The sequence below is a fragment of the Arabidopsis thaliana genome, chromosome 5, assembly GCF_000001735.4.
Source record: "Arabidopsis thaliana chromosome 5, partial sequence".
Classification (NCBI taxonomy): domain Eukaryota; kingdom Viridiplantae; phylum Streptophyta; class Magnoliopsida; order Brassicales; family Brassicaceae; genus Arabidopsis; species Arabidopsis thaliana.
Genome location: NC_003076.8, coordinates 17,936,959 through 17,962,778, shown reverse-complemented (window position 1 = coordinate 17,962,778; position 25,820 = coordinate 17,936,959). Strand labels below are relative to the sequence as shown.

The 25,820-nt window shown below is 31.2% G+C and overlaps 8 protein-coding genes, 3 long non-coding RNA genes, 1 other non-coding gene and 1 pseudogene across 21 annotated transcripts; 5 read left to right on the top strand and 8 right to left on the bottom strand.

Annotated features, from left to right (window-relative positions):
• Window positions 1-502: 502 nt before the first annotated feature.
• On the top strand, window positions 503-1,760 carry AT5G44568 (uncharacterized protein). Its single transcript, NM_001085241.2, has 2 exons — window positions 503-738; window positions 1,279-1,760. The coding sequence occupies exons 1-2, from the start codon at window positions 633-635 to the stop codon at window positions 1,398-1,400; spliced, it is 228 nt and encodes a 75-aa protein (NP_001078710.1). The 5' UTR covers window positions 503-632; the 3' UTR covers window positions 1,401-1,760.
• A 1,054-nt stretch (window positions 1,761-2,814) lies between these two features.
• Window positions 2,815-4,474, bottom strand: AT5G00585. 2 transcript variants are annotated; one of them, NR_144191.1, is made up of 2 exons: window positions 4,261-4,473; window positions 2,815-3,463 (listed from the first exon to the last, which is right to left on the bottom strand). It is a non-coding gene; the product is annotated as an uncharacterized misc_RNA (transcript). The 2 variants fall into 2 exon arrangements; NR_144190.1 differs by having other exon boundaries at window positions 2,853-4,474.
• AT5G06585 lies at window positions 4,129-4,328 on the bottom strand. The gene has a single exon (NR_142930.1). It is a non-coding gene; the product is annotated as an other RNA (long non-coding RNA).
• A 3,750-nt stretch (window positions 4,475-8,224) lies between the features above and the next one.
• AT5G44567 (uncharacterized protein) lies at window positions 8,225-9,497 on the bottom strand. Its single transcript, NM_001344564.1, has 2 exons — window positions 9,243-9,497; window positions 8,225-8,519 (listed from the first exon to the last, which is right to left on the bottom strand). Exons 1-2 carry the CDS (start codon window positions 9,352-9,354, stop codon window positions 8,392-8,394), a joined length of 240 nt encoding a protein of 79 aa, NP_001331322.1. The 5' UTR covers window positions 9,355-9,497; the 3' UTR covers window positions 8,225-8,391.
• A 101-nt stretch (window positions 9,498-9,598) lies between these two features.
• Window positions 9,599-11,337, bottom strand: AT5G44565 (uncharacterized protein). Of its 3 annotated transcripts, NM_203153.2 has the most exons (3): window positions 11,064-11,330; window positions 10,075-10,163; window positions 9,599-9,928 (listed from the first exon to the last, which is right to left on the bottom strand). In NM_203153.2, the coding sequence occupies exons 1-3, from the start codon at window positions 11,182-11,184 to the stop codon at window positions 9,917-9,919; spliced, it is 222 nt and encodes a 73-aa protein (NP_974882.1). In that variant the 5' UTR covers window positions 11,185-11,330; the 3' UTR covers window positions 9,599-9,916. The 3 variants fall into 3 exon arrangements, with proteins under 3 accessions (NP_974882.1, NP_001331325.1, NP_001331324.1); NM_001344562.1 differs by lacking the exon at window positions 10,075-10,163; NM_001344561.1 differs by lacking the exon at window positions 9,599-9,928 and having other exon boundaries at window positions 9,972-10,163; window positions 11,064-11,337.
• Window positions 11,338-12,524: 1,187 nt separating this feature from the next.
• Window positions 12,525-13,451, bottom strand: AT5G44563 (uncharacterized protein). The gene is made up of 2 exons (NM_001344560.1): window positions 13,280-13,451; window positions 12,525-12,864 (listed from the first exon to the last, which is right to left on the bottom strand). The coding sequence occupies exons 1-2, from the start codon at window positions 13,389-13,391 to the stop codon at window positions 12,746-12,748; spliced, it is 231 nt and encodes a 76-aa protein (NP_001331321.1). The 5' UTR covers window positions 13,392-13,451; the 3' UTR covers window positions 12,525-12,745.
• AT5G06575 lies at window positions 12,659-12,864 on the top strand. The gene has a single exon (NR_142929.1). It is a non-coding gene; the product is annotated as an other RNA (long non-coding RNA).
• Window positions 13,452-14,378: 927 nt separating the features above from the next.
• VPS2.2 (SNF7 family protein) lies at window positions 14,379-16,856 on the bottom strand (the record flags this gene model as incomplete). 4 transcript variants are annotated; one of them, NM_123823.6, is made up of 10 exons in its annotated part: window positions 16,665-16,856; window positions 16,245-16,289; window positions 15,780-15,814; window positions 15,662-15,712; window positions 15,460-15,564; window positions 15,294-15,365; window positions 15,108-15,179; window positions 14,887-15,003; window positions 14,708-14,784; window positions 14,379-14,617 (listed from the first exon to the last, which is right to left on the bottom strand). In NM_123823.6, exons 1-10 carry the CDS (start codon window positions 16,696-16,698, stop codon window positions 14,557-14,559), a joined length of 669 nt encoding a protein of 222 aa, NP_199269.1. In that variant the 5' UTR covers window positions 16,699-16,856. The 4 variants fall into 4 exon arrangements, with proteins under 4 accessions (NP_199269.1, NP_001119371.1, NP_001332587.1 ...); NM_001125899.1 differs by having other exon boundaries at window positions 16,245-16,317; window positions 16,665-16,822; NM_001344559.1 differs by lacking the exons at window positions 14,379-14,617; window positions 14,708-14,784 and having other exon boundaries at window positions 14,857-15,003; window positions 16,665-16,831.
• On the top strand, window positions 14,381-15,162 carry AT5G44562. The gene is made up of 2 exons (NR_143324.1): window positions 14,381-14,634; window positions 14,721-15,162. It is a non-coding gene; the product is annotated as an other RNA (long non-coding RNA).
• A 755-nt stretch (window positions 16,857-17,611) lies between the features above and the next one.
• Window positions 17,612-17,970, bottom strand: AT5G44555 (annotated as a pseudogene). Its single transcript has one exon.
• Window positions 17,971-19,495: 1,525 nt separating this feature from the next.
• On the top strand, window positions 19,496-20,937 carry AT5G44550 (Uncharacterized protein family (UPF0497)). The gene is made up of 3 exons (NM_123822.4): window positions 19,496-19,816; window positions 19,905-20,028; window positions 20,422-20,937. Exons 1-3 carry the CDS (start codon window positions 19,605-19,607, stop codon window positions 20,677-20,679), a joined length of 594 nt encoding a protein of 197 aa, NP_199268.1. The 5' UTR covers window positions 19,496-19,604; the 3' UTR covers window positions 20,680-20,937.
• Window positions 20,938-21,132: 195 nt separating this feature from the next.
• AT5G44540 (Tapetum specific protein TAP35/TAP44) lies at window positions 21,133-21,492 on the top strand (the record flags this gene model as incomplete). Its single annotated transcript, NM_123821.1, has 1 exon — window positions 21,133-21,492. The coding sequence occupies one exon, from the start codon at window positions 21,133-21,135 to the stop codon at window positions 21,490-21,492; it is 360 nt and encodes a 119-aa protein (NP_199267.1).
• AT5G44530 (Subtilase family protein) lies at window positions 21,487-25,157 on the bottom strand (the record flags this gene model as incomplete). Of its 3 annotated transcripts, NM_123820.3 has the most annotated exons (10): window positions 24,637-25,157; window positions 24,387-24,546; window positions 23,901-24,298; window positions 23,728-23,823; window positions 23,570-23,642; window positions 23,195-23,477; window positions 22,775-23,106; window positions 22,430-22,700; window positions 22,077-22,358; window positions 21,487-22,001 (listed from the first exon to the last, which is right to left on the bottom strand). In NM_123820.3, the coding sequence occupies exons 1-10, from the start codon at window positions 24,846-24,848 to the stop codon at window positions 21,586-21,588; spliced, it is 2,523 nt and encodes an 840-aa protein (NP_568634.1). In that variant the 5' UTR covers window positions 24,849-25,157. The 3 variants fall into 3 exon arrangements, with proteins under 3 accessions (NP_568634.1, NP_001332616.1, NP_001332617.1); NM_001344556.1 differs by having other exon boundaries at window positions 21,586-22,358; NM_001344557.1 differs by lacking the exons at window positions 21,487-22,001; window positions 22,077-22,358 and having other exon boundaries at window positions 22,386-22,700.
• Between the last annotated feature and the right edge of the window lie 663 nt (window positions 25,158-25,820).

Below are 25,820 nucleotides of genomic sequence, written 5' to 3'. Positions count from 1 at the left end.
CTACCAGACCTTACATTGGTCGATTATTGTTATGTGGTGTTCAAGAACATTCAGCGCAAACTTTGTTACCAACTTTAGTCCATGACATCACAACCTGCAAGCAATGAATATCTCTTACTAATGCAACATATCCTCCCATATATAATCCCATGCCATGGATGGTAGCTAATCTCACAACCATGACTCCCACCAATCTCAACAACATTTATTATTCTCATATTATATGTTTCAGGTTATAATTTACATATTCTTTATAAATTTGAAAGACTACAATGCTTCAAAATGAAATGACAAACCAAAGTAATTTTTTTTTTCAGAAAGCGTTTTTTAAACATTAGAAAGAAATAAAAAGGGTTACAACATCATCACTTTACAATTTACATATATAAAAAAACCGTTTTATATTTAATTAAAAAAATTAAATTATTATCTACGTCAATTGTATTTATACATATAATTTTGGTTTGCAAAGACTTTTCGCAGCTTCATAAAGTCAAAGCGCGTTGAATGGAAATGTTCGTCGGCTACTAGGCCCAGTACTACATTTATAGTAGCCATATCTACTACCTATGCTTCATTATCTTATATATGTGTCTTGTAATGGAGTTTTGAGAGAGTCGAGCACTTAAGTAATGGCTACAAAGACATCAAATTTAGGTCATCTTCTTCTGTCTTTGTTTATTCTGCTCTTGTTTATCTTATCTCAAGTTGGAGTCGCCCAGGCCAAACGTCTCCAACGTAACTATTTAACACTACCTCTCTTACTTTTGTATTGAGTTTGTGTGTCTATTAAAAACGAGCTACATTCCACATCCACATATAGTAATACTGTTATAATTTGGTTTGGAGTTTTAGTTTGGTTTTATTCTCAACATCTAAGGTTGCAGAACACATAATGTTTTTCCATGGTATCACGTTATTTTTATGTGGACATCTATTTTATCGAATATAATTATTTATCTTTTATCTAAGTTTGATTTATTGTATTAGTATTGATAGTGTTAAATAGTATTATATCAATGTACTAGACTACCAACCGAATATTTATTTTATTATTTTTTAAATAATAATGTATTACATTGTTAATTTGTTACATTTATTTTTGTCCTTTTTCCTTTCTAATAGCAGCTCTAGCAATTATCATTTCCCTAATTACGTATTTTTTAAAAGTAATTACCTTGTTTATACTCTCTATACATAGTTTTCTGTTGTAGTTTTAATCATATTTATTGTTTGAAGAAATTAATCATACAATTTGTGGTACATACATATTGTTAGAAAGGAACAAATTGCGTTTGGATTGCGTTCCTCTTCCTCCTCCCCCTCCACCTCTCCGTGGCATCGTCAAACCTCCTATCGCTTCGTTTCACTCTGCATCGCCTAAAGATAAAGGCCCATAAGCCATAAGTCATCATAGTGCAGGATAAGAGGTCAAGAGAGTTTTATAAGTATTTTGTTATACAAAACCATGTTGTATCATATTTTTTATTTATAGTTAAGGTTTTTTTTTCGTGTCTACAACACATGTACACACACAATCAGACGTATATCTAGAATAAAATAAAAAAGCTATATCACTACGGGACTACAACTTCTAGTCATGATATCCTTTAACAAAATAACAAGCCTCTAGTCCTTTATTTTTCGGTTTTTAAAAATAAATTTTTGATATTTTTGAACGTTCAATTATCAAGAGTTCAAGACTATACTCCTGAAATCTACTAATTTTTTTGTTTAATTGTTTTAAACATATGTTTGAGGTTATGAATCTTATGATTTACATATGTATTATTTACTAATATATATGAAGGACTACAATGTTCCAAAGGTGAAATGAGAAAGGCAAAGTAAAATATATATGTTTTTATTGTGTTTTGTTGAATAAATGCCTCTAATTTCTTCTGAGTAAGAGGGAAATAAAAAAAGTTAAAACATCACCTCTAAATTACATATATCAAATTGTACACCTTATTTTTTTGGTGTGTTCAAATTATACACCTTATTAATTATTGCAAATACATCAATATTTTACATATGCTTATATATTAAAAGGCATGATTTTGATTAGTAGCTTTGGGCAAACAAATAGGAACCAAAGACCTGAAAATACCAAAATCGAACCGAACCGTTGTTTAAAAATACATGAATGGGTCCTAAGTCTCTCTATCCAAAACAATCTAACCCGAATCTAATACTTTTGGCTATCCGTATGTATCTGACATACAAGTATACACCTAAAAATATTAGTTAAATTTATGCTTATAATACACCAAATACCTAACATAACAATTATAAATCCGAATATATAGATATTTTCGAGTAATTCAGAAATATTTGCGTATATTTGAGTAAAAATAACCAATGTTTTAGCTTTTTTCTGAATATTTTAGTGTATATTTGGTAAAAAAAAGGAACCAATATAGATTTTGGGTAACTATGTGAATGAAGTAAGGTTTCCATACGACAAACCAACAATTAGTGAGGATCAACTATGTGAATGAAGTAATGAACTATTGAAAAAGAAATAATTGATGCTCACTAATTGTTGTTTTGTTACTTCATTCAAATAATTTTTTGTTTTTTTTCACATACCTCGATCTATAAATAAAAGCTAGATTTTTCTATCTTTTCATATGCGTTCAATCATCGTTGATGCTCACTAATTGTTCCAATATAATGGAGATTCGCGAATATAGTTGTGAAGCCATTGATCGATGAAGTATCATATGATAAGTCTATGGTGTGTGATGTAAGCTCCAAAGAAGATACTCGACTTTTTGTCACAAGTTCACAGGTTAAGTTCCTTAGGTAGCGGATGAAAGGTAGTAGGTTAATCAAGGAATAACATTCAAGGGTGTGAAAACCTTTATGATAAGTTCACAAACTTTGCCTCAGGAGATCAGCACAAAAAAATAGATTTAACAGAATATTAGTGAAGGGATTTAACAGAATACTAGTGAAGGGAATCTGTACAACACTAAGTTATTCCAAGAGAAAAAAGGAGAAACTTGAATCAATAAACTAAACTTTCCTTTTTATTTAAAAGATGCGTACGTACAAATGAAAGGAGAAGCGATGGAGCTTTTCAAGGATCTACAAATGGCTTATCCTCTAACAATCACACACGTGAGGCAGTACACATGTAACAAGTGAGAGAGGGATACTTGTTAGCTTCCTAGAGGATCTTGTACCTTAACTGGAATCAAACGGAGTTCTTGGTACGCTAAGTTAAGCCAGCTGCATTTTTTTCAGACCTCCTAAATGCTTCAGAATATCTGTAACACTTTTTTCCTTCTTACAACGAGTATCTGTAACACTTAAGCATATTCTTGACATTCTTTTTTGGTATCTATATGTGTCGTTTCATGTAAACTGCTGACGGTGGTGGGTAAAAGGACGGCAATGGAGGAGCACTCCTAATACGAGCTCTTCGACCATACTGTTATCATCTTTCTTCTCCATTCTATTTAATTTATAGTTAAATTAATGACTAAAAAAAAAATTATTTTCACTTTTCATAGATATCATTACTTTAATTTCAGAGAAATATATGGCTAACTTATTAAACATTTATATGGCATAATGTTACTGAATCTAATTCACAATGGGATGAGCATAGTCCAATATATATTACCTGAACTGAGCCAAACAAAAACCATATAATAAGACAAATCCATAATAAAATAAAAAGATTTTAACATTTTATTTTTTTCATCAAAACTAATGAATTTATTTATATCTTGCTTTCAAAAAAAGAAAAAAAAAAACACAGAAAACAAAATAATCAAGTTAAATATATAAATTCTAAATATCTTATTTATAAGTATATTTCGGAAACACATAGCGAAAGCTAGATCCCACTGAATAATATTTTTTCCAGTTACTAACTAATGCAAAATGAAATTAAACTAAAACAATAGAAATAAACTTTCTAAAAACAAATGTAAAAAAAAAAAAAAAATGTAAAAATATTATTAAAACTACCAAAACCAAAATCGAAACGATGTCCAACTAGACTAATCAAATGAGTTTTGGTATCTCATTGATTTTTAATTTCAGTAAACCAAAAACAAAAAAAAATGAACCTAACGAAAACTCAAATTATGAAAATGGACAAAATAATTAATATCCTAAAACTAGCAAAATAGTCACCCTATATTGGTACTCCGGAAGGATCATATTTGCACCTTTTTTAAAAAAAACTTTTTGCTAGCACTCGATTTAAGAATATTAGGATAGGTCTCAAGAGTCAAGACTAACCTGATGATGGGCGTAATTCTTGTGAAGACGTAAGAGCACAATTAGAGCATGAGGGCAAAAGAACCACTAGAAGCAAGAGCAAAAGTCTCAAATTCAAAGGACCCTTCTTTGTCATCTCTCTTACTCACTTTGTTAGGTTGCTAAACCTCTAGATGCAAATTACTCTATAGTTATTTATATATATTGTCTCTCTATGCGAATAGTTTAAGTTCCATATAAGGACAGAGAAAAACGCGTAACAAAAGATGACTTTTTGGTCACTCTTTAATTAATATCAATCAAAGGCGACCAAAACAATAATATTAATCAAAGGCGACCAAAACAAGAAACTAACATTTATCTTGTTACTAGTGTTAAGGCCTGTGCGTTGCACATGCAAAATTTAAAGTTGATAATTTTTTTTTGATCAATTTTAAAGTTAATTAGTTTTATCTTTAATAAAGAAACAGTTTGGGAAAGGGAAAATAGAGAAACATATATCGATTCTCTTTCTCTGAGAAAGTTTCTCATGTTGTTAGAGGAAGCACTGAACAAATTCTTGAGGGTGGGATCTCTTTAGTTGTCACACATGCAACGAAAAGAGAATGCTGATCTTATTGAATGACAAATAGCAATCAGTGTACCTAACACAAAGAAAAGAGAATTAGATACAAACAGGTTAACAGAAATTAAAAGGAATTAGGTACAAACAAGTTAGTGGCACTTGTGTGTTTTATTTTTGTTATTGATGGATAATAAAATTATTTAGAAAATTTAAGATTGAGAGATTGATTGTTATCTCTAAACTTACCTTTGAAGATGTTGTAGGCTATGTCCATGACTTGTTTTAAACTTTTAGTTAGAAACGAAAGACATTTGTAAAAGCTACAAATCACATATAGATTTGAATAACAAAACTGTATTTTATGGTTGTACGAAGGAGAAATTGTGGGAGGAGAGATGCAGATCCTAGGTAGAAGACTATAAAAGTACTAGAGAAATTAACATGCAAATCCAAATTTAAAATTCATAATTTTGAAAACTAAGAAGAAATTGTGAAATAGAAAATTGGGTGAACATGGGAATTCCAATTTCTTTTACTCGACAGAATCGCAGGAAACGGCAATCAGAAAATAATAATGTTGTTTCATTGTTGAATATGAGAAGGGAAATGGATAATCCTGTGAACGTGGGAGAAAAACAGTTAAATTGATTTTATTTTTAATTTGTCAAGTTTTTTATTTTTAATTTGTCAAGTAATATTATTTAGAAAACTAAAAGAACAACAATTGAGATTTAAGCCAGATGGCAGATGGAAAAGGTTTCAGTTGTTTTTAAAGTGACTTGTGATTTATTATATAAGGACTAGATCATAACCCGTGCTATACAGTACGGGTATTAATATTTTGTATAAATTAAATTGTATACTTTGTTTGAATTACATACGAAATAGTATAGTATAAAAGTGATGCCATGATATTTTTCAATGTTTTTACTATTTGGATATAATGATGCATTGGATTGACTTTGTTTAAAAATGTTACTTTTATAATAAATACAACATATGTAGTTTTAAGTAAATGTGTAAAATTTGTATACAAGTTGTTTTGGTAAGAAACAAGTTTCCTTTGTATTAGAGGATCTAATTTTTTGTCTAACTTAGAATTAGTTTTTGTATAGTATTTTGGTTATATTTGTGGACCTAATTGGGCCCTATATTAGATTATTTTTGATAAGGCTGACGAAAAACGGATCCGATAACCAACCCAATACCAGAACCAAAAAACCGGGTTAGGGCGGGTTAAAATTTTAGGAAATTTTCTTATTGGGTAGAGTTTTAGTAAACCCGTGGATATCCGATTGGTCCGGAAATTACCGGTTACCCAAAAAGGGTATTCAAAAACCCAAACATTAATTTAATATCCAAAATATTAATTATATTTAATCGTAATATAATCTAATTATCTAAGATTATAATTATAAATCTAAATATCTATACATACATTTTTGCAGCCATTTTAACAAATAAATCCTGGATTTAGACTTATTTACAACTTAATGCCATTAGCATTAAATCTTTCTCCAAAATAATTAATTTTACTTTAAATTCTTAATTTAAATTGTCAATCACGTTATCAATCAAATTTAATCCAAACAAACTTCAAATCAATCCCTTAAAATTAGCATAAACATATTTGTCAACAATATTTTAAAACAAAGTTTTTTGTTAAAACAAATATTATTCTTACTAAACGTTTTTTGTTTAAATAAATAAATAATGTATTTGAACTTATTTACAATGTCATGACACTGACATTAATTATTTAGGAATGAAAATATTAAATCTTTTCAATCCTTGCTTTTAGAATTATTATGTCATTACTTAAAAAGCTCAAAATATAAAAAAATTAAATATTATTATTTATATATCTAAACTTTATAAAACATTATTAATATTTAAACTTATAAAAAGTTTAATATATCATAATTTTTTAAATTTATTATATAATATATAGAGTTTAAAAAAATCTTAATTCTTTCCGTCATATTTTGTGACTCAAAATTTTAAAAATGAACATATATTAACTAATTGGCGAAAAATGTGTGAGTTCTACGTCCCACATCGACTAAAATATTTAGACAATGATTCATAAACATATCATAAATAAGATTAACATTAACAAAATAATGGTTTTTTTAATAGAATCATGTAAAGGTAAACTATAATAATTAATAAAAAATTAATATGATAATTTAGATATCAAATCTAATTTGTTGATTTTAATTGGTTACTTTTTTAGAAATTAATAATGTATTTTGTTTTGAATTAAATTTAATTAATTAAATTAGTATTTGACTTTTTAATTCTTAAAGAGATGAATTAATTTACTCTTTAAAATTTTATTTCTAATGGCATACCTATGTAATTACTTACAAAAAATAAGGTTACATTTAAAATATACTTCCCAAATAATATAGTAGAATATCCTAGTTTGGAAACTCGGTGATGCATGAAATTTTTTACGTTCTATTAGAATTTATTTTTTGTAAATGACGGGGAAATAAATGTTTCCGGTGATATATTAATAAGAAAAACTATTATATGTATATTTACCTGGGTTGCATAGACCCAATGTTAACATCTCTCAACAAAAATGTTATATTACATATTGCTTTTAGGTTTATAAAATTATTCTTTATTTTATTGAAATGAAAAATAAAACTACAAAAAATTAACGATTTTAAAAGTTTTAATGCACAAAACTCATTGTTTCCTCTACTATTTAAAATTTTAAACGGATAATCTAGCATAGAGTGGTAGACAATATATGTTAGATATTTTGATGTCAGATTTGTACTTCTATTTTAACTTTCTAAATTATTTTAGTTAAAGTATACTTGTTGACGGTGCAAATAAAGAAAACGTATATTTGTTGACAAAAATAAGTTAGCTAAAGCGATGAATTTATTATGGGTGAGTTAAACAAACTACCTAAGAAGAAAAACATTGAAAGTTTGAATGATTACAGTAACTAGGATAGACAAATCTGTCAACTGTTTAATCTTTTCTATTTTTAGGATAGACAACAACGCCGATAATTTTTATTTGTGTATAAAAACAGTTTGTGATTGGTCTATATTAATTTTATTTTATTTTATTTTAAGTCTGTATTACTATAAATATAATTTGTGAATCAAAAATAAAAAGCAGTACAGTCTACAAACAGATTTCTCCGATGCAACCATTCAGATCCTAAGATAAACTACCGAATATTTAAGAATTGGTTTTGAAATGAGGTAACTAATCCTTTTTTAATAAACTTTATTCATATTATCAAAAAAGATTAAACGTGATTGATTTATATATATAAAAAAGGACATTATAAGAAACACAATATTATGAAGCTTTCAAAATAATTGTTTTATTTCTAATGAACTTTATTCACAATAATAATGCAAAACAGTTATTATTTTTATTTTTTTTACAAAACAGTTATATAGAGTGGCAATATGGCATTCTTCACAAATCATTTTACAATAGTTTTATTGTATCAATTCATTTTCTTAATAAGAACGATTAATTTTGTTATTATCATGTACGAACCTAAGAATCCATATTCGGTCTATATGAAAGTATCAATATGGCAATTATTAATTTGATGGTGGTGATGATGGTGACAGAGGCGGTGAAGGTGGCGGTGGCGGCGGTTTTTTTGGCGCAAATGAAGGACTTCGTGGACTTCTTGATGACCGTACTGGTATTAACTTCCTTCTCCACTCTACATATAGTAATAAAAAATAACTTAAATTCAGTTTTTTTTTTCCATGAATTAAATTTTTAAAACTATTAACAAAACTAATAGGTATTATAGTGGTTAAATGTCAAAACACTGGTGTCAAAATAAAAAGTTGGAAGTATTAAATAAGTTAAATTTTTATTAATACACATATCTAGTATTGGCTCTCTGTGGGACGATCAATCATATTTTCTTACGAATACATTATCAAATAATGATTTTTGCAAAAATTGTAAAGCTTCATTTGAATTATCAAAATTAAGAAATCAAATCCAAAACCAAAGATGATTTAAATTTTATCTCGATTAACAAAATCCACGATATATATTATTTAATAATCTAGAGAGAGGACTTTAAAATAAGTTCATGATCGAGCTAACAAAAATATTTTGCATCGTGTTCTTACAAGATGTTTTAGAGGCAATTATTATATAAAGTGTAATTGTTTCTTTATATTTTTGAAAATTAGCATAAATACTTATCATATGTTACTTTAACAAAACAAAAAAAACACTTATCATATGTTTCAAAGAACAAGTAAGTAACCAGTTTAAACATTTTGATTGACTAAAGCAATCCGAAAAGTAAGATGAAAACAACTAATTAGTTTTTTTCGATCTTCCAAAAATTTTACTGAAACCAAGAGAAGAAAACATCGATTATGTTCCATTTATGAAAATCCTTCGCATATGTGTCAAGACTAACCTGATGATGGACGTGACTTTTGTGGAGACGCAAGAGCACAGTCGCTAGACTTAGAGCATGAGACCAGCACAATTACTAGAAGCAAAATCACAAGTCCTAAATTATTTGCCATCTCTCTTCCTCTCGTTGTTAATTTTGCTAAATCCTCTTAATCCATGTGAATGGTTTTAAATTCACGAAATCACATTTAAAGCCGAAAAGGAAAAAAAACATGCATTTACAAAATGTGACTTTTCTCGGCTATTCGGTTGTTCATTTAGTCAAAAAAAAAGACATTAACAAACGCGTATGGATAAAGTTTCAGCAATGACACAATGAAACGAAGACAAACTAAGCAAAACATGACTTTTCTCGTGACTATATTGCACAAACATTTGTTAACAAATTTATTAAAATATCTTTTGTAAGGAAAGAAAAACACTATATTGCACAAACATTTGTTAACAAATTTTGAAAATTTTAAAATCCTTACATGGAATCACATAAATTGCAAATTATACATTCACATTTAAATTATGCTTGGTGAATTATTACACAACTTTGTATACTGGCCAAAACCTAAGGAAGGTAATGTTGATGAATGTGACCACCACCATGTCCACTGCTTCAAGGTGATATATATACTCTGCTTCCGATATTATATATGTCTCCGTTTGGCTTATATATTATACTCATCAATCTGCTCCCTACAAGATGATATAAATTCATTAATATTTGATAACGAATACGTAAACTAGACAAATTTAATATATATTAGAAGCAAAGTGCATAATTATTAAATTAAGGAGGTGATCAATTATTGATTTATTTTAAAGTAATGAATTGTGAGTACCGTATTCTGACCACCACCACCTCGTCTACTTCTTGATGGTGGTGTTTCTACTGCTGTATTGGGCTTATAATTCGCCATCATTCTCCTCCCTTCATTTTAGTCTTAAAGATATTTATTCTTTCTTTTTGTGAAACTAACAAAGATATTTATTCTTTATTTAGGTAGACAGATATAACATTATTGATATACAGTCAAATTTTATAGACCGGATGGTTTTATAGACCGGATGGTTTTATAGATCACACATTATAGCTGTCAAAAGAACAAAAACAAAAAGTCACAATAATATTGATTGGTTGTAATTATATTTTATGGATCAACAAAATATATGTCTTTTTTTAACCCGAGTTCATTTATCAAAATCTAGATAAATACTATAAGCTAAGTATATGTTTTGTAAGATCTAAACTTTTACATTTTCTTTTACCTAATTGTTGACACAAAAACGTTTACTGACTTCAATTTCAAATGGCCAGATATACATTCATGGATATTAATAATAAAATTAATGTTAATTAAATTTTATATTTGAAAAATTATAAGTTATTTTATAATAATAATAAATTATTTTTCTATGTAATTAAAATATGTCTCGGCTTTTTTATAGATTAACAGAATAGGTCGTTTTGGTCATCTAGTAGAAAGTGTTTTATGGACTTTAAGATAATGATCAAATTATATAAAGATGAAATAATATCGACAAACCCAATGTATTTGTACAATTGAAGAAGTCTATTATGTCATTCATGAGACTTCTCTTTTTGTAATTTAGAATATTTCATGAACTCTGTCAATTTCCTTTATCTGGAACTCATGAATATAGTTTTTGAAATTCAAATGTGTAGAGTACATCTATCAAACAATTAAAACATAGAAATTAATTATTTACATAACATACATGGATCTGTATATGTGTGTATCCTCAGCTATTCTATGTTCAGTATTCATGTATGTATGTGTGTGTTTGTTGAAACTGATGAAACACTAACCAGTTATTGAGAGTTGTTCACTATCAGAGGGCAAAGTAGATTCGGTATGGTGAAAGAGGATGCTGAGAAGAAGAAGAAGCATGAGCACATGAACTAAACCTGAAGAACCACTCATTCCCATCTCTCTCTCAGAATTTTTTCTTTCCTTTTAATCTTTTAAATTCCAATAAGCTATGAAGACACGTAAAAAGCCAAAAAGCAAACTGATGAAATCTCTGCCAATCATTTTTAATACTTTACCCTCTTGCTTTATAGTGATCTTTTTTTTTTTTTGATCAACGACTTTATAGTGATCTTTCTTTGTATTTTAGTTCTGAAGGATTTTATTGAAAAAAAAACAAAAAATGAAAGAAAGTTTACAAGCAGCCGACATCCCAAGCCCACTAAATTTTTAACCCTCATGGTGATTTCGAATATCCCAAAACCGGGTGATGGCATTCGACAAAAAATTGTTGAAAATTCAACGACGAAAATTTACACACGGCTTTTAGAAGTCAAAATCATGTGTTATTTAAACTAATCGAGTACCAGTGAGCTACAAGCAATTATTTTATAGTTTACAATATTTTTCTTTTATTCAGGTTTATATTATTTTCTATATGTATTTGACCAGAATTTGAGTTAACTTATGAAGATTTTTATGCTTGTTGTATTTTCAAAATGTGTCTTAAAGAATTACATGTAAAATTCAAAACAATTTAGATGCAACGTTTTTTTTTAATATATGGTATTCCTGTATTTAGATATTATATTTACTTTTAATCTGTCTGTATAGTTCAATGATGCTTCTTTTATGTTTTTACCATTTGTTACATAATCATCAGAGATATTTGCTCAACTGATCGAATCTAACTACATGTAAACGTTACACATACGATTGTGATGAACGATTCTATGAACAACTTCCACAACGTGCAACTCTCCTCTCAGCTATTGGATCTCCAACTAATGATTCTTATCTACATTATATCGACGATGGACATCTTTACTTTAATACATGATACCACGACGGATAGTTCTTTCGATAAGGTGCATTATCAAAAACTCAAACCTAAGATCTAGTGTAGAAATTTTAAAGCTTTGGCTTAATGGCAAAGGGACTTCCAAAGTTAACGAAAAAGTTAACGTCAAGCTAAACGGCAAGTACAGAAGAAGCCCATTGGTCTCAAGGGTTTATTGAGAGAATGCAATTTTTAGATGATAGATGCAAAATTTATTGGAGGTTAAGCTTGTTGTAGGTAATTCATCCATTGTGGCTATGTATGTTATGTACTTATGTCATGTGTAATGAATTTCACTGTGGTGCAAGGTACGTAATGATTTGTGTGTTGGCGGAAGAGTTGTCCAACATAGACCATCCATAGTAATATATCATACATGCTAGAAATAAATATATAATATCGTTAGATCATTAATAAAAGATGGAAAAATCAATCTAATTAATATTTAAATTTGACTGTAGGTCTATACTACACACACAAAAAAAAAAAAAAAAAAAAAATTGCCCAACCAACCTTGACAATCATTATTTTTTTTTGTCAAATAAACAACTTCATCATATATATATATTGAACAAAATAGATATTTAAGTAAATTGTATGCATAGCTTATCAATGATTCCAAAAACCGATATTTAAGTAAATTCTATTCGTTTTCAACTTTTCATCAAGAAATGGTGTTCCTCAAAGCCCCGGTGCTTGCGACAACAACGAAGGTGGTGATGATGGAGAAGGCGACGCTCTTTTCTGCCTACCTATTTGGCTTCTTGATGATCGTACCGTGATCATCATTCTTCTCCATTCTGATTTTTAAATCGTAATTAAATAAATTAAGAATCATGTATTAATTGAAATTAGCTTGACAACCTAAAACTTATTATATCTAGTCAATAAAAGGGTGTCTAATCTGGTTTAAATAAACCAAACCAAATTCTAAAGACTAAACAGAGAGGAAAAAAGAATCAAATTGGTTTTATTTTCTTTTATATATATATATATATATATATATATCCAAAAAAAACAAGAATCAAACCAAAACTGAGCCAAAAGTTAGATTCAGCACCCTGGGTTTTATTTTTAACATTTTTCTGGAATTTATGTTTTGGATATTTCAAGCTAAGATCAAACTATTTTTAATTAAATAACATATGTATAAACTATAGAAAAATGCGAAATGAGAAATTTAGATAAATATATATAATTAGAACCAGCTCTAACCGATTTGTGGGAGTAACTCTTGTGGTTGTGCAGAAACAAGACCATAGTTGATGGAGCATGGCACCAAAAGAACCACAAGAACCAAGAACACAAATCCTAAATTCTTTGCCATATCTTTTTCTTAATTTTCTAAACCTTTTGATTCAATACTCATATTTATGTACCTGCGTGGATGATTTAAGCTCCAACGAAGACAAGTTCAGCAAAACTTTTATTGCATTATCAAGTAGTTTCGCATTTTCGGGTGAAACATTTATTGCTTATGATGTCAGTGTAGAATTTGATATAGTCTACAGAAAACCAAAATTTAATGAATAGTCCACGACGAATATATTTTTTTCCCTAACATATTTGGTTCAACAATCTTTATTATATGGGGTAATATGATTAGTAGACTCGAACTCCAGCTATAAATTCAAAATCATGAATTGCTAATTTTTTATTTCTTTAATCATAAATGAAAAAGATATGAGTGTGATTGGTTCCGACTGTGGTTTTAAAAAATTTGACTGTAAACTTTAGGATGCATATGTTTTGGTTGTTACTGTAGATTTTAGGGTTATAATAATTTTGTAGTAGAATTTAAAATCATGAATCATGTCCACATGATAATACTCCAATATCTAAAGTGAGTGTAACATCTTATACTGAGAAGAAAGAACCACACCAATATCATTGGCCAAAGAAGTAGCTATCGAAGTGGTAACGAAAATGATGTGAATATGAATATGGTCGAGGATTTTCATTTGCAGAACGCATATTCTCTAACAAAGATGATAACAGCTCATGTGGACGTGATTCATGATTTTTCATTAACAGCTCATTGTTTTGTTAAGTCACTAAAAAAATAAGATATAAACTTCGAATATATCTTATATCTTTTTTCACGTATTGTGTTTGCATGACAACATTATTTGCGTGAAAATTAGAGTATTTATTCTCTAGCATCTATGGACCAAAGATATTCTTATACAACTTGTGAACATAACTGATATGGATTGTCAAACACTCAAACCTATGACTAATAAAGCAAGCACTATTCCTTACGAAAATATTTATTTATAAGAAACATGCTTATTAAATTGAATATGAAGTGGCTACGTAGAGGAACTATCTATAATAAAATATGTGTATACATGTCTTCTTCATTTCTTAAAAAGCCTTAATAGTTTTCTGATGGCCAATCTTAATATCAAACAGCTTAAGTTTCAGCAGATTTATACAGAGATAACAAAAAAAAGGAAGCTGCTCTCTTCTTTCTTTGTTTTTCATAAATCTCAGATTCGTCGTAGCGAAGCCAACCTCTTCTCAAGCTCATCCACTTCACTTGATTCAGAGCTGCAAGTTAAACTAAGGTTAGAATTCTTTCTTTCTTCACTGTGATTTGGATTTGATTTGACCAAAGTTGTATATATGACATGAGCTTACTTCTTGTTAGTAGCTGCAGTGGAAGCGGGAGGAGCTGCGGTTTTCGTAGCAATCCGACCTTTTGGAGCTGAAGATAACTGTTTAAAACAAAATGAAAGAGAAGACATGTTTTAGTGTTCGACTGACCCGAGAAACCAAAAAAGAAGAAATTACTTTGCTTTTATGCAGAGAAACCGGACCTGAGATGCAACACCAACACCAATCTCATCAAGAACCTGGTTAGTGAGATCTTCTGTTTCTTCTTCAGCCTCATCTTTGTCAAGTGTTTCATCAATTGCCTCTGACATCATCTCTATCTGCAAATCCAACAACACATCAATTGTTCAATGTCAAATCCTGCAAACTAATCTGTACTTGTTGGATAAAGTAAGCTCTTAAGATTATGAGATGTTTCGCTTACCGTCATGTCTAGCTGTGCCGACTGCTTTTGGAAATCTTTAATCACCTTGGCTTGTTTCGTTGGTGCCATTTGCTGAAAATATGAAGTAGGAATGAAGTTGAGCATTATCTTATTCAGAGACTAATGTGGTTCTATAGATTCATCGACTTATCGATGAAACTGAGTATCGAAACAAAATAGCATTACCTTGTTCATTGCAACCATAGCTTTGGTAGCACCTTTCATACCAGATGAAATCGAAGTGCTGGCATACAGAGCCTATCCAAAGGAAGAAAACAGTAATTAAGTATTAACATCAGATTCTTCTAGTCAAACTATTAGTTTAGCTGATGTTGAGCTAGAAGAAGCAAACCTGTGTATGAGTTGTTACACCCCTAATCTGAGCACGGCTTCCTTGTAAGTTGGTAATCTGTTGCCTCAATCGAACAAGTTGACGAGCTAAAATCTTTGTGGCAGCCTATGAATAATCAACAGTCCAAAAGATCAGTTAGTGAAGTTCACAGAATTTGAAAAATGTTTTTTTCGTAAGAAAGGGATTGAAATGAAAGACTTGCCTCATTTCCAGTCTTAGCTGTTTTCTTGATTTCTGCAACTAGTCTCTTCTCCTAAGTGTGACATGACGTTAGTAAAGAATATAACTAAGAGAGAAGCTCACATTTTGATTAAACTTACCTCTAGTTGAAGAGATGTAATCTCCCGTTCGATACCTACAATGACATTAGATATAAAGTCAGTCACAACAGAATCAAAGCTTAGCTCTGATTGTTAAATTTTTGGTATAGGTAGAATACAGAACAGAGGTTAATAGAGTTTAAAAGTGACATAATGATTCAGTAAAAACAAGCAAAAGCATAAGAAACTACCAAAAAGCTAGACTGATCAGAGACAAACACAACATCTCAATGAAATGGTAGTAAGAAAGCTTTCATCAACAAACTCTCAAAGACCATTCAATTCTTGTACTAGCAGAAAATAATGTGATATCGATTGAGGTAAAGAGAAATCTCAATCCAATCCTTTTACTTAAGTAGCAATTGGAGTGATACAGATCGAAACACCAACAAATTCAATCATTACTCCCACAAACACACAATCTGCTTAAATCAAAGGCCTGAAGAGATTGAAACCTATACATACCTCGAGTAGCAACAGCCATTTCTCTCTTACTAGTACGAAGAGCATCTGCAGAATTAGAAAAAAAAAATCACAACTTTTTCAATAGAATCAAATGCAAAATTGCAAAATTCACAAGTTATCTAAATCTGGGCAACTTACTATTTTCCAATTGTGAGCTTCCACATACTTTAATTACACATCTAATTAAGGAATCTATCTATCTAGCCTTTTAATAGAAACTAAGAACCCAGAAAAATTCACACTAACACACACTACAAGATTCAATTTTGAACACAAAGAACACTTAAAGCTCCCATCTTTTTTGTTACCCAACAGATATTAAAACTAATCCTCGCGATTTCTCCAGAGATGAAGAAAAAAAAACCCCAGAAAACAAAATCTCAGAGAAACAATGTGATAAAGTTTTAAGCTTTTTTATACCTTTGGGAGTGGTCTTCTTCTTGAAAATGTTCATGGCGATTTCTCTTCTCACTTCTCAAATCGAGATAGTGTAAAGTCAAGAAAAAACCCTAAATCAGAGAATTGAGTAGAAGCAAAAGTTTTGAGTTTTTTTTTTTCTTTTCTTCTCGCTATGTGTGAGTGTGAATGTGTCAGAGCGTGCCTTAATACAATAATTAAAACCAAAAAAAGAACGGTACTTTGGAACTAGCCGTTACAGAAGTCCACATCTTCCTAATATTCCTTCTTTTTATCCATTTCTTAATTTTTGTGTCCAACAAAAAAAAAAACCTATTTCTTAATTTTAATTGTTTTCAGATTTGTTTTTGTTTTTGTATATTGTATGAACCTACAAAAACTCTGGTTAGTTTTATTTTTTTTATCATCTAAAATCTCATTGTGTAAATAGAAGATGGAAATGTAGATTACATTAGGGATGAGACAAATTATCTGTTAAATTCGCTTCAATTTGTTATCTGTTTCATTTTGATTTTAAAAGTCTGGATATATGTAATTCTATGATGCAAAACAAATATTAAAAATTATTATTCGTAAAAAAATAAAAAATAATCACACACTACAATTTTTTAAAAGCGGATATCTGCTCCGTTTTCAGTTTAATTACATAGATAGATCTTGTAATCATACCACGAATATTACAGAACGATGCTCAACTATTTTTAATGTGAATATCCACTTAGTGAGTATCAAAATAGCAATATTGTTAGAATTTGCATAAGAATTGCTTCTTTTTTCAATATGTAGATGGCTAGCACTTTGAACTATTTCATGACTGTTCACAAAAATGTGCCTATTTTTTTATAATGCTATTATTAGATGTTTGAAAATTTTGAATACAAATCGTAAACCTAACCTTATTTTTCTAATTTTGAAAAAAGAGCAACGATTACATTATTGGTTTTTGAATTCTACTTTCTCGTATGAGAAATTGCGCCAACGGTTTTTGAACATTGTTCCTTTAGCAGAGGAGGAAAAAATGGATTGAATGGAAGTTGCGGAATACAGTTGGTTTCAGCTTCCAAAATTGCTTTGCAACAAACAGGGCCTATGTTGCCAAACTTTCCAGTGAGTATAGATTGTGAAAACTCTGCGATACACCCTGCAATATTCATAAAGGATGATAAACATTTTGTTATACCAGTACACCGGGAATGGGTAGGAATGGAAATGGAAAAGGAAACGGTGCCGGAAATTGAGGTAATTGAGCATTTGCAGACATTGCAACGCATACAATCGATAGAAGAAAAATCACGTTTTTGATTGCCATGATAAAAGAAAAAAGATGTTTGAAGTATTCCAATTTATGATTCTTTCTTGTGTTTGTTGTTGAGTGATTAACAATACAAAGATCAGTTGTTATTTATAGGGGAAGAAATGAGTTATGGTGGTACTAATAGTATTTGTCTTTATACAAACGTCTTTCAAATTTTTATTAAGTATTCAATAAACTTGCAGTTTCTTATGTTTTGATCGAATGAGCAGTTACTAAAATTAAAAGAGAGTCCACAACCACCTTCATGAGACGAGTAACATTAGTAAGAAAATATTGACTACTTAGACTCTATTCATTATTAGACTCTATTCATTATTTTCTCAAACCAAAACAGTCGTTGTAGAGAATCCCTTGTCCGTGGACGAGAGTGAGAAACTGGTATGTATTGAGTGTATTGCTTAGCATATCTTGTACTAAAGTATTATTCATTCGAATAAGAACTGTGGGGAGTGATATAGAACACTTAAGGTGAGCAATGTCGTGGTAGTAACAACCGATAAAAACTAAAAACTAATCGAAAGAACTTATCGGATATATGTGTGAAAAATGATTGATTTCTTCCTATTTTGTTGTGTTTGTATTCTTCTCATGTTTACGTAACACCTACAAAGCATCTGTTCATAATTAAGTCTCAAAACCTCAGGGTTCCTTTTTCAGAACCACAAATATTGGTATTTCTTAAAAATCTTTGTTTTAATGTGTTTATAAACATTTCGCACAAAAAAAAAAAAAAATGTGTTTATAAACATATGGATTTTATCTCTTTTATTGAATTTAGACTCTTGAGCTTACACAGCACTTTTCACATTTGATATAATGTTTTATCATATCCAACATGTTATTCATCTGTGTTGACTTTAACCGGTCTCAGTTTAGAACTCTGGTTTTCATTTAAATCTCTAAACTTTACAAATCAACTCAATGCAGAAACTTTTCTTCTATATAGACTGCTTTCACTTTCAATTTCCGGTTTTGTGTTTGTGTGTTTACAGAAGATTTACAGAAGATTTACACTTTTTGGGATTAAAATTTTTAAAAATAATAATAAAACAAGACAAAAAAGAACTTATCCGAGTTGGCAAGCAAAAAGTTCCAACTAGTTCATTAAAATCACATAAGATTCACATGGTTTCAACTGCAATTTTAGCCTTTAAGTTTGCATTTATTTGAAAAAAAAAAATTGAAAATTCACATCATATTTTATTTAAATGAAGTTTTTTCAAAAAATAATATTGCTTTTTTTAGCATTTAAGTAACATGTTTTTTCTTAAAATATAGAAAGTGGTAGTAGGTTCATTAAAAAGATATACAGTAAACGCAATCAGCTAATTGAGTTTATATTTCCACAAAATGTCAAAAAGTCAAACTGGTTTAAGTTTTGGGTAGATGAGACTGTCCCAAGAGCAAGTTAACTTGCCACAAAACATTTTAAAAAAAAAAAAAAAAGGTTCAAATCTAACGTTTTCACTGAATCTTCACAACCACCAAAACCTAAAATTAACCCTCCAAAAGTTAGATGGTCAGACAAAAGACCAATCACTAACACTCAAATACTCAATATATATAAAGACACAAACACTCTACACATTGCAAAACAAAAACAATTTGACCATTTTCATCTTCAAACAATGGCGGTTTCAAAGCTTACATTGGCTGCTACGAGCGGTAAGAGCTGCAAAATACTCTTAGGGCTGAGATTACTTGCCTTCTCAGCCACGTTATCTGCAGCTATTGTAATGGGACTCAACAAAGAGACAAAGACTTTTATTGTGGGCAAAGTTGGAAATACTCCAATTCAAGCTACTTTTACTGCTAAGTTCGACCACACACCAGCTTTTGTGTAAGCCTTAACAACACTTTAATTAACAATCTGTATTCTAAATGTTGATTTTGAGACTAATCTTTTTGATGATTTTGGTGTATAAAAGGTTTTTCGTAGTAGCTAATGCAATGGTGAGCTTCCACAACTTGTTGATGATTGCTCTTCAGATATTTGGAGGGAAAATGGAGTTCACTGGTTTTCGGCTTCTCTCAGTCGCCATTCTTGACATGGTAAATATATAAATATACACACATATGTATTATTTTGTATAAATTACTATTTTTCTTCTAAAAGTCTTAATTTTAGTTGTTCACGAATATAGACCAACTAGTTGGAGATGTTACGTTCATATACTTTTTTAATCATTTTAGTTTAGTATTATTCACACTTTTTAAAAGAAGTATTTCATTTGATTACATGATGTTTAGGATTTTTTTGGTTGATTGTTTTCTAATCGATTAATTGCTAAATTAAACTAATGTAGAGATGGATAATCCGGTTCATGTTTAGATTCGATTCTGTTTAATGCATGTTTTGGTATGGTTTATATTAGTTTTAGTGTTAAACTTATGAGTAGACTCATATTTGTGCTTACATTGGCTTCTTCTTGTCGGAAAAAACAGCTAAATGTGACTCTAATTTCGGCGGCAGCAAACGCGGCGGCGTTCATGGCGGAGGTAGGAAAGAACGGGAACAAACACGCGAGATGGGACAAAATCTGTGATAGATTCGCCACTTACTGTGATCACGGCGCCGGAGCATTAATCGCCGCATTCGCCGGCGTAATCCTTATGCTCATCATCTCCGCCGCGTCAATCTCTCGTCTCGTCCAACCTAATAAATGCTGCTCCACCACCGCATCTCCCTCGGTCGTCCCCTGAAAACATACACACGTGTCTCGTTCCCCTGTTGTTTTCTTTTTCTTTTCTTACTTCTTTGTTTCTTCTTGAGTGTGTGGTGTGTATCTCGAGTGAATGTGATTGATCAGATTGTGTAAGCATTTGGCTCGTCTCTTCTTTGTAAAACCTTCTTCTTATGGTTTATTCTTAAAACAATTCTCACGACTAGGGTTAGGTTACTAAAATATCCATTACCTATACTCGTTAATCGTTATCAATACCCATACTCGTTATCAACCATAAATCATCTCTCATGGTCATGCTCAAATCATGAACCTTTTTAATTCGAATACTGGTTTAGGTAAGAAGTAGAATCCCAACGTTAAAAACACATCTCTTCTACAAACTCAAAAAATCACCACTTCTATATAAGATTACCAAGAAACCCCATAAAACACAATCACAAACAAGAGCTCAAAAACACCAAAGCAAACAATGTCGAAAATCTCAAAAGCTTCTTCTCTCTGTTTACTCCTTCTCGTCTTCTTCCTCTTCAGTTCCCAACCCGCACTCTCACTCCGTGGCCCAAAACTTCAATCATCAGAACCAAAATCAGCTCAAACCCTAATGAATAATTCGTCTTCAATGAACAAGATCAACTCTGGAAATGCAAAATCCATGATTGCTGGTTTCTTCAGTCACAAGTTTCCATTAAAGGGATGGCCTTTCCCTAAGTACCCACCTTTCACTATGGTTAACCCTAATATTGCAACAAACCCATCTGGAGCGCAAGAGGAATCCGCAAAGTTACCTTCTTCTCCAAGCAAAGACAACAAAGATGGACGAAACGCTTGAAGATTAGAGTTTACTTAATTATATGGTTTTACATTGCATCAAATAAAAAATGTACCTTTAACAATTGAATGGTAAAAGAAAAATTATCTATCATCAGCTCGAAGCGATTTTCGCTATGACAGTTACAGGAATATTAACAATGTGTCCTGTATTTCCAAACAATCCGATTCTGCCAAAACTAGAACTGGAACTGTTCTTTGTCACCGTGAGGGTTACGCTAAGTACTTGATTTTCTCCCATAGCAATAGAAAATTGAGTAGGTGATACTTTCATTGAAACACCATAAGGAGGACTCCAACCAACATTGTATGTCTCATTGCCGGCTATGTTTCTCATCGATCTTTGGAAAGTTTGTGTGCCACTAAGTGTCGATACTGTAATTGATGGCAAATTGAGGTCAAAACCACTGACTGGTGTGTTGTTAGCGGGACAGCGGAATCCGGTGTAGTTGAATACCACCGTATCCGAGCCGTTGATCCCACAAAGAAATGATATATAATCTTCAAAACCTACATAGGAAAGAGATATTTTGGGTTGAAAAATAAAATTTTTAGTTGTGTGACCTAATATTAATACATACTTACTTGTATCAAAAACTAGACCAGGGTCTAAAGCTGCCGTTGCGTTAACAAAACCGCTCCCCATATCAGACGGTGTTGCGGTATAGAGGCTTTGATCGGGATTGGAATAAGTTCGCTGAGCCATTATCGGACTGCCTTTATTATCATTTAGGAGAGCCGTTGTTGAAAGCGCGGATGAGATTGTTGAAGGAGTAAACTGTGGATAACTTTGTTTGATTAATGCAGCCACACCAGCTACATGAGGAGCAGCCATACTTGTACCGGACATCATCGCAAATTTCTCACCTAAACAGAGCAAAACAGAAGAAAACGTCAATAGGAAAATCCTCTGTTTTGATCACTTGTATATAGTTTACCTTCAAACTCGGTAGAATCCGTTGAAGCAGAACTCCAAGCACCCCAAATAGAGTTTCCAGGTGCTACGAGGTTCGGTTTTAATACGTCTGCGTCGTTAAAAGAGTTGTCTTCAGGATCAGGTCCTCTTGCTGAGTAATACATTACCTTAGGAGCTCTGTTACTAAAGTTAGCATTTAAACCGCCTTCTATGGCTGCAACCGCTCCAAAACTAACAATTTCTTTAGTGGTTACATCTCTTTGAATAGAAGAGTTATAGTACTTGAGTAAAGTCTGCAAGAAAACCATATCGTTAGATCATTAGAAACTTTGTATAAACCTTTAAACAAATGCTTTAGTTTTCTCACCTTGGAATCTTCTACAGATGGAATTATGATCCCGGGCATATCCATCGGTGTTGGATTGATCTCAAAACCAAGAACATACGGGTCTATATAGAATATCACACCAGTCGCGGATAGATTCTTGGCAACATCTAAAGCTTGTTTTATAGTCGAAAGCCCGAGAACAAAACGAGCAGAGTAGCTACATATCAAAAGTTTCCCTGAGACACGATCTTGATCGAAGTTTTCATAATCTTGACATTCACCTACATACATATCTTTATCTACAGAAGTACTATTGTTCAAGGCATGAAAAGCAGATATCATCTTGTACATTTTTCCACTATCTGTAGGAACTATAAAGAAACAAAGTACACAAGTTATAAATCCATAATCTTCGACTTGAATCGTTGAAAGTTATAGTTTGAGATGGTAATGACTTACTTGCGAATCCCATGCCTGGAATAGTTACATTGTTTCCTAAGGTTAAAGAATTAGAGTAAACTCTATCATGAGAAGAAGCACCAACGGTGAATATCCAAGGACTAAAAGAAGACATGGTTTTAGGCGCTGGACCGGTATTTCCCGCAGCTTGGACTACGAAGATTCCGGCTTTTACAGCGGAAAGTAATGCCATGTCGATAGGATTAAAGAAAGTGGCAACACCGGGAGGTTTCCGATTCGGTGTAATTGATAGGCTTAATATATCTACTCCATCTTGAGCTGCCTGAAAAAAAATCACAACCATTATATTAAAGTCTTCATATTTGAAAGAAAAGCTAAAATGTTTATTCACATTTAGTTTCTTGATTTGTAAACCTGATCTATAGCTGCTACAACATCTGCAGCAAAACCTCCAAAACTCTTATACAATGCCTTGTAAACAGAAATACTGAAAACAAAGTTCAAAAACATAAAAGTTTAAGTTAGTTTTGTATAGATTTCGACATTGATCTAAGTCTTATTATTTTACTTACAATGCACGAGGAGCGATTCCACTAGCGTATCCAAAGTTATGGTTAGAAACTATCACTGGAACTCCGTGGTTACCCGCTGCAACCGAAGCTGTGTGTCTGCATATATATCCAAAGCAACAATCTATAAGCTTCAAACTCTGTTTTTATATGATACATTCAACAGTTACACTTACGTTCCATGTCCATCTCCATCGAAAGGAGAAGCGTAATCTTCAGATGAGTTAAAGATTCCTCTGGTTACAGCGGATTGCGCGAAATGCCGTGCTCCAATAAGCTTCTTATTGCAAGATCCTGATGGAAAATCCGGTGTAACTTCACAAACACCTGAGAAATGCTTAGGGATTGGATATGAACGCTTAGAGTCATTGTCATTGAAACTAGGATGATTCGGATCGATCCCAGTATCGATAAAACCGATTATAACTCCTTCTCCAGCAATCTCAAATCCACCTTCTTTGACCCATGCTCCTTGTGGTAAACCCATAAACTGTGGAGTATAAGTTGTTGCTGTCCTAACAGAGTAATCCAACACTATGTTTGCTACTTCTTTTCTCATTGAAAGCTTCTCAGCCTTAAAAAAAGAAAAACCATAACACAAAAAAATCAAGATCAAGAACTCAAGATTATTTCTACAATTATCAATAACTCAAGATTTTTACCTGTTGTGAGTTAATAAACAGAGCAAATCCATTGATAAGATAATGGTAACTATAAAGCTTTATATACTTCTCTCCTTTTAGAGTCTTTCTCAAGAAAGAGTCATGAGATTGAACAACAGATGGTATCTTTGACTTCCCATGACGTTTCCTTGAATTGTTCCTATAATAAAAACGCAGAATACAAAAAGGGTTTAACTAAAGCTTCACAGAGAATCTAATGACAACAAAAAGAATAGAATTTTATCAGTACCTTGGTCGCAATTTTGGTGTAAACTTTGACTTTTTGTGTTTAAGCTCTTGTTCTTCAAAGAGATGGACAATAGGAGGTTGTTTAAGTGTGACAATGTACACAGCAGAATCATCATCATCGTCTTGTTGTTGTCCCAAAGTGTTATTAGACAAAAACACAAAAGAGATCATAAGTAATAAAAACCCAAACCTCACCAACATTACTCTAACCATTTTTTTCGTCTCCCTTCTAAATTAAGAAAGTGGGAAAAAAGGGTTTTTGATTTAACACTTTCCACTAGGTTTTATACAGAGAATGAATGAGTCATGAAAGCACTTAAAACCCCACCTAAAACAATGATAATTTAAGGAAAAGAAAGAAAGCTGCAAAAGAAGAAGAACCCATTAAATCATATTCATGGTGAACAAGTGGAATTGACACCTTTTTGGTGTAAGGAGGTCGGTGAAAGAAGAGTGCGTATTTATATAATATTGTATATATGTAATATAGAGATAGATAGATATTAGGAAGAACTGAATAATCTCACGAGAAAATATATGAAACTGTTTTTTATTGGATATTGAAAAATTGTGAGCCAAATTGAGTGGTTACGAAGAATTTGGTTCCCACATGTGCTTAAAGTAGAGGAGAAAGGAAGCAAGGAACACTCATAAGTGCGATCAAACTTAAATGACTCTCCTTTTTGTTTTCTTTCAATTATTTATTTTTTTCCTCGTTGGATCGTCAATACTAATAAGATATCCAAAATGATACAAGATAGGGTTTTGATTCCCAAAAAGTGTAGATTCTTGCCAATTAGTGGATGTATACTTAATGAAAGGTTGTAGAATGTGGCACGTAGAGTTATTCGTTTTCATGGAGAACATGTTCATCTAGAGAATGTCGTATTTGTAGAACCGTTTGAGAAAAACATTTTCATCAAAATATATCGTATATGCATAACCGTCCATTGTGGATTTTAATGTTGCAGAGAACTGTATCGTAAAATTGATAGGTACTGTTTATCGTAATCATAAATGTGATATATAGTTTTAATACGTCACAAATGTGATATGTAGTGTCAGTCTACACCATTTGGCGAGAACAAAATGGTAGAAGACATGGGGAGAATTCTAATACGACAGACAGCTCGACTAATTCGTTGGATTGATAAGCAAACCTGAAACACTCTTTCCTTTATCAGA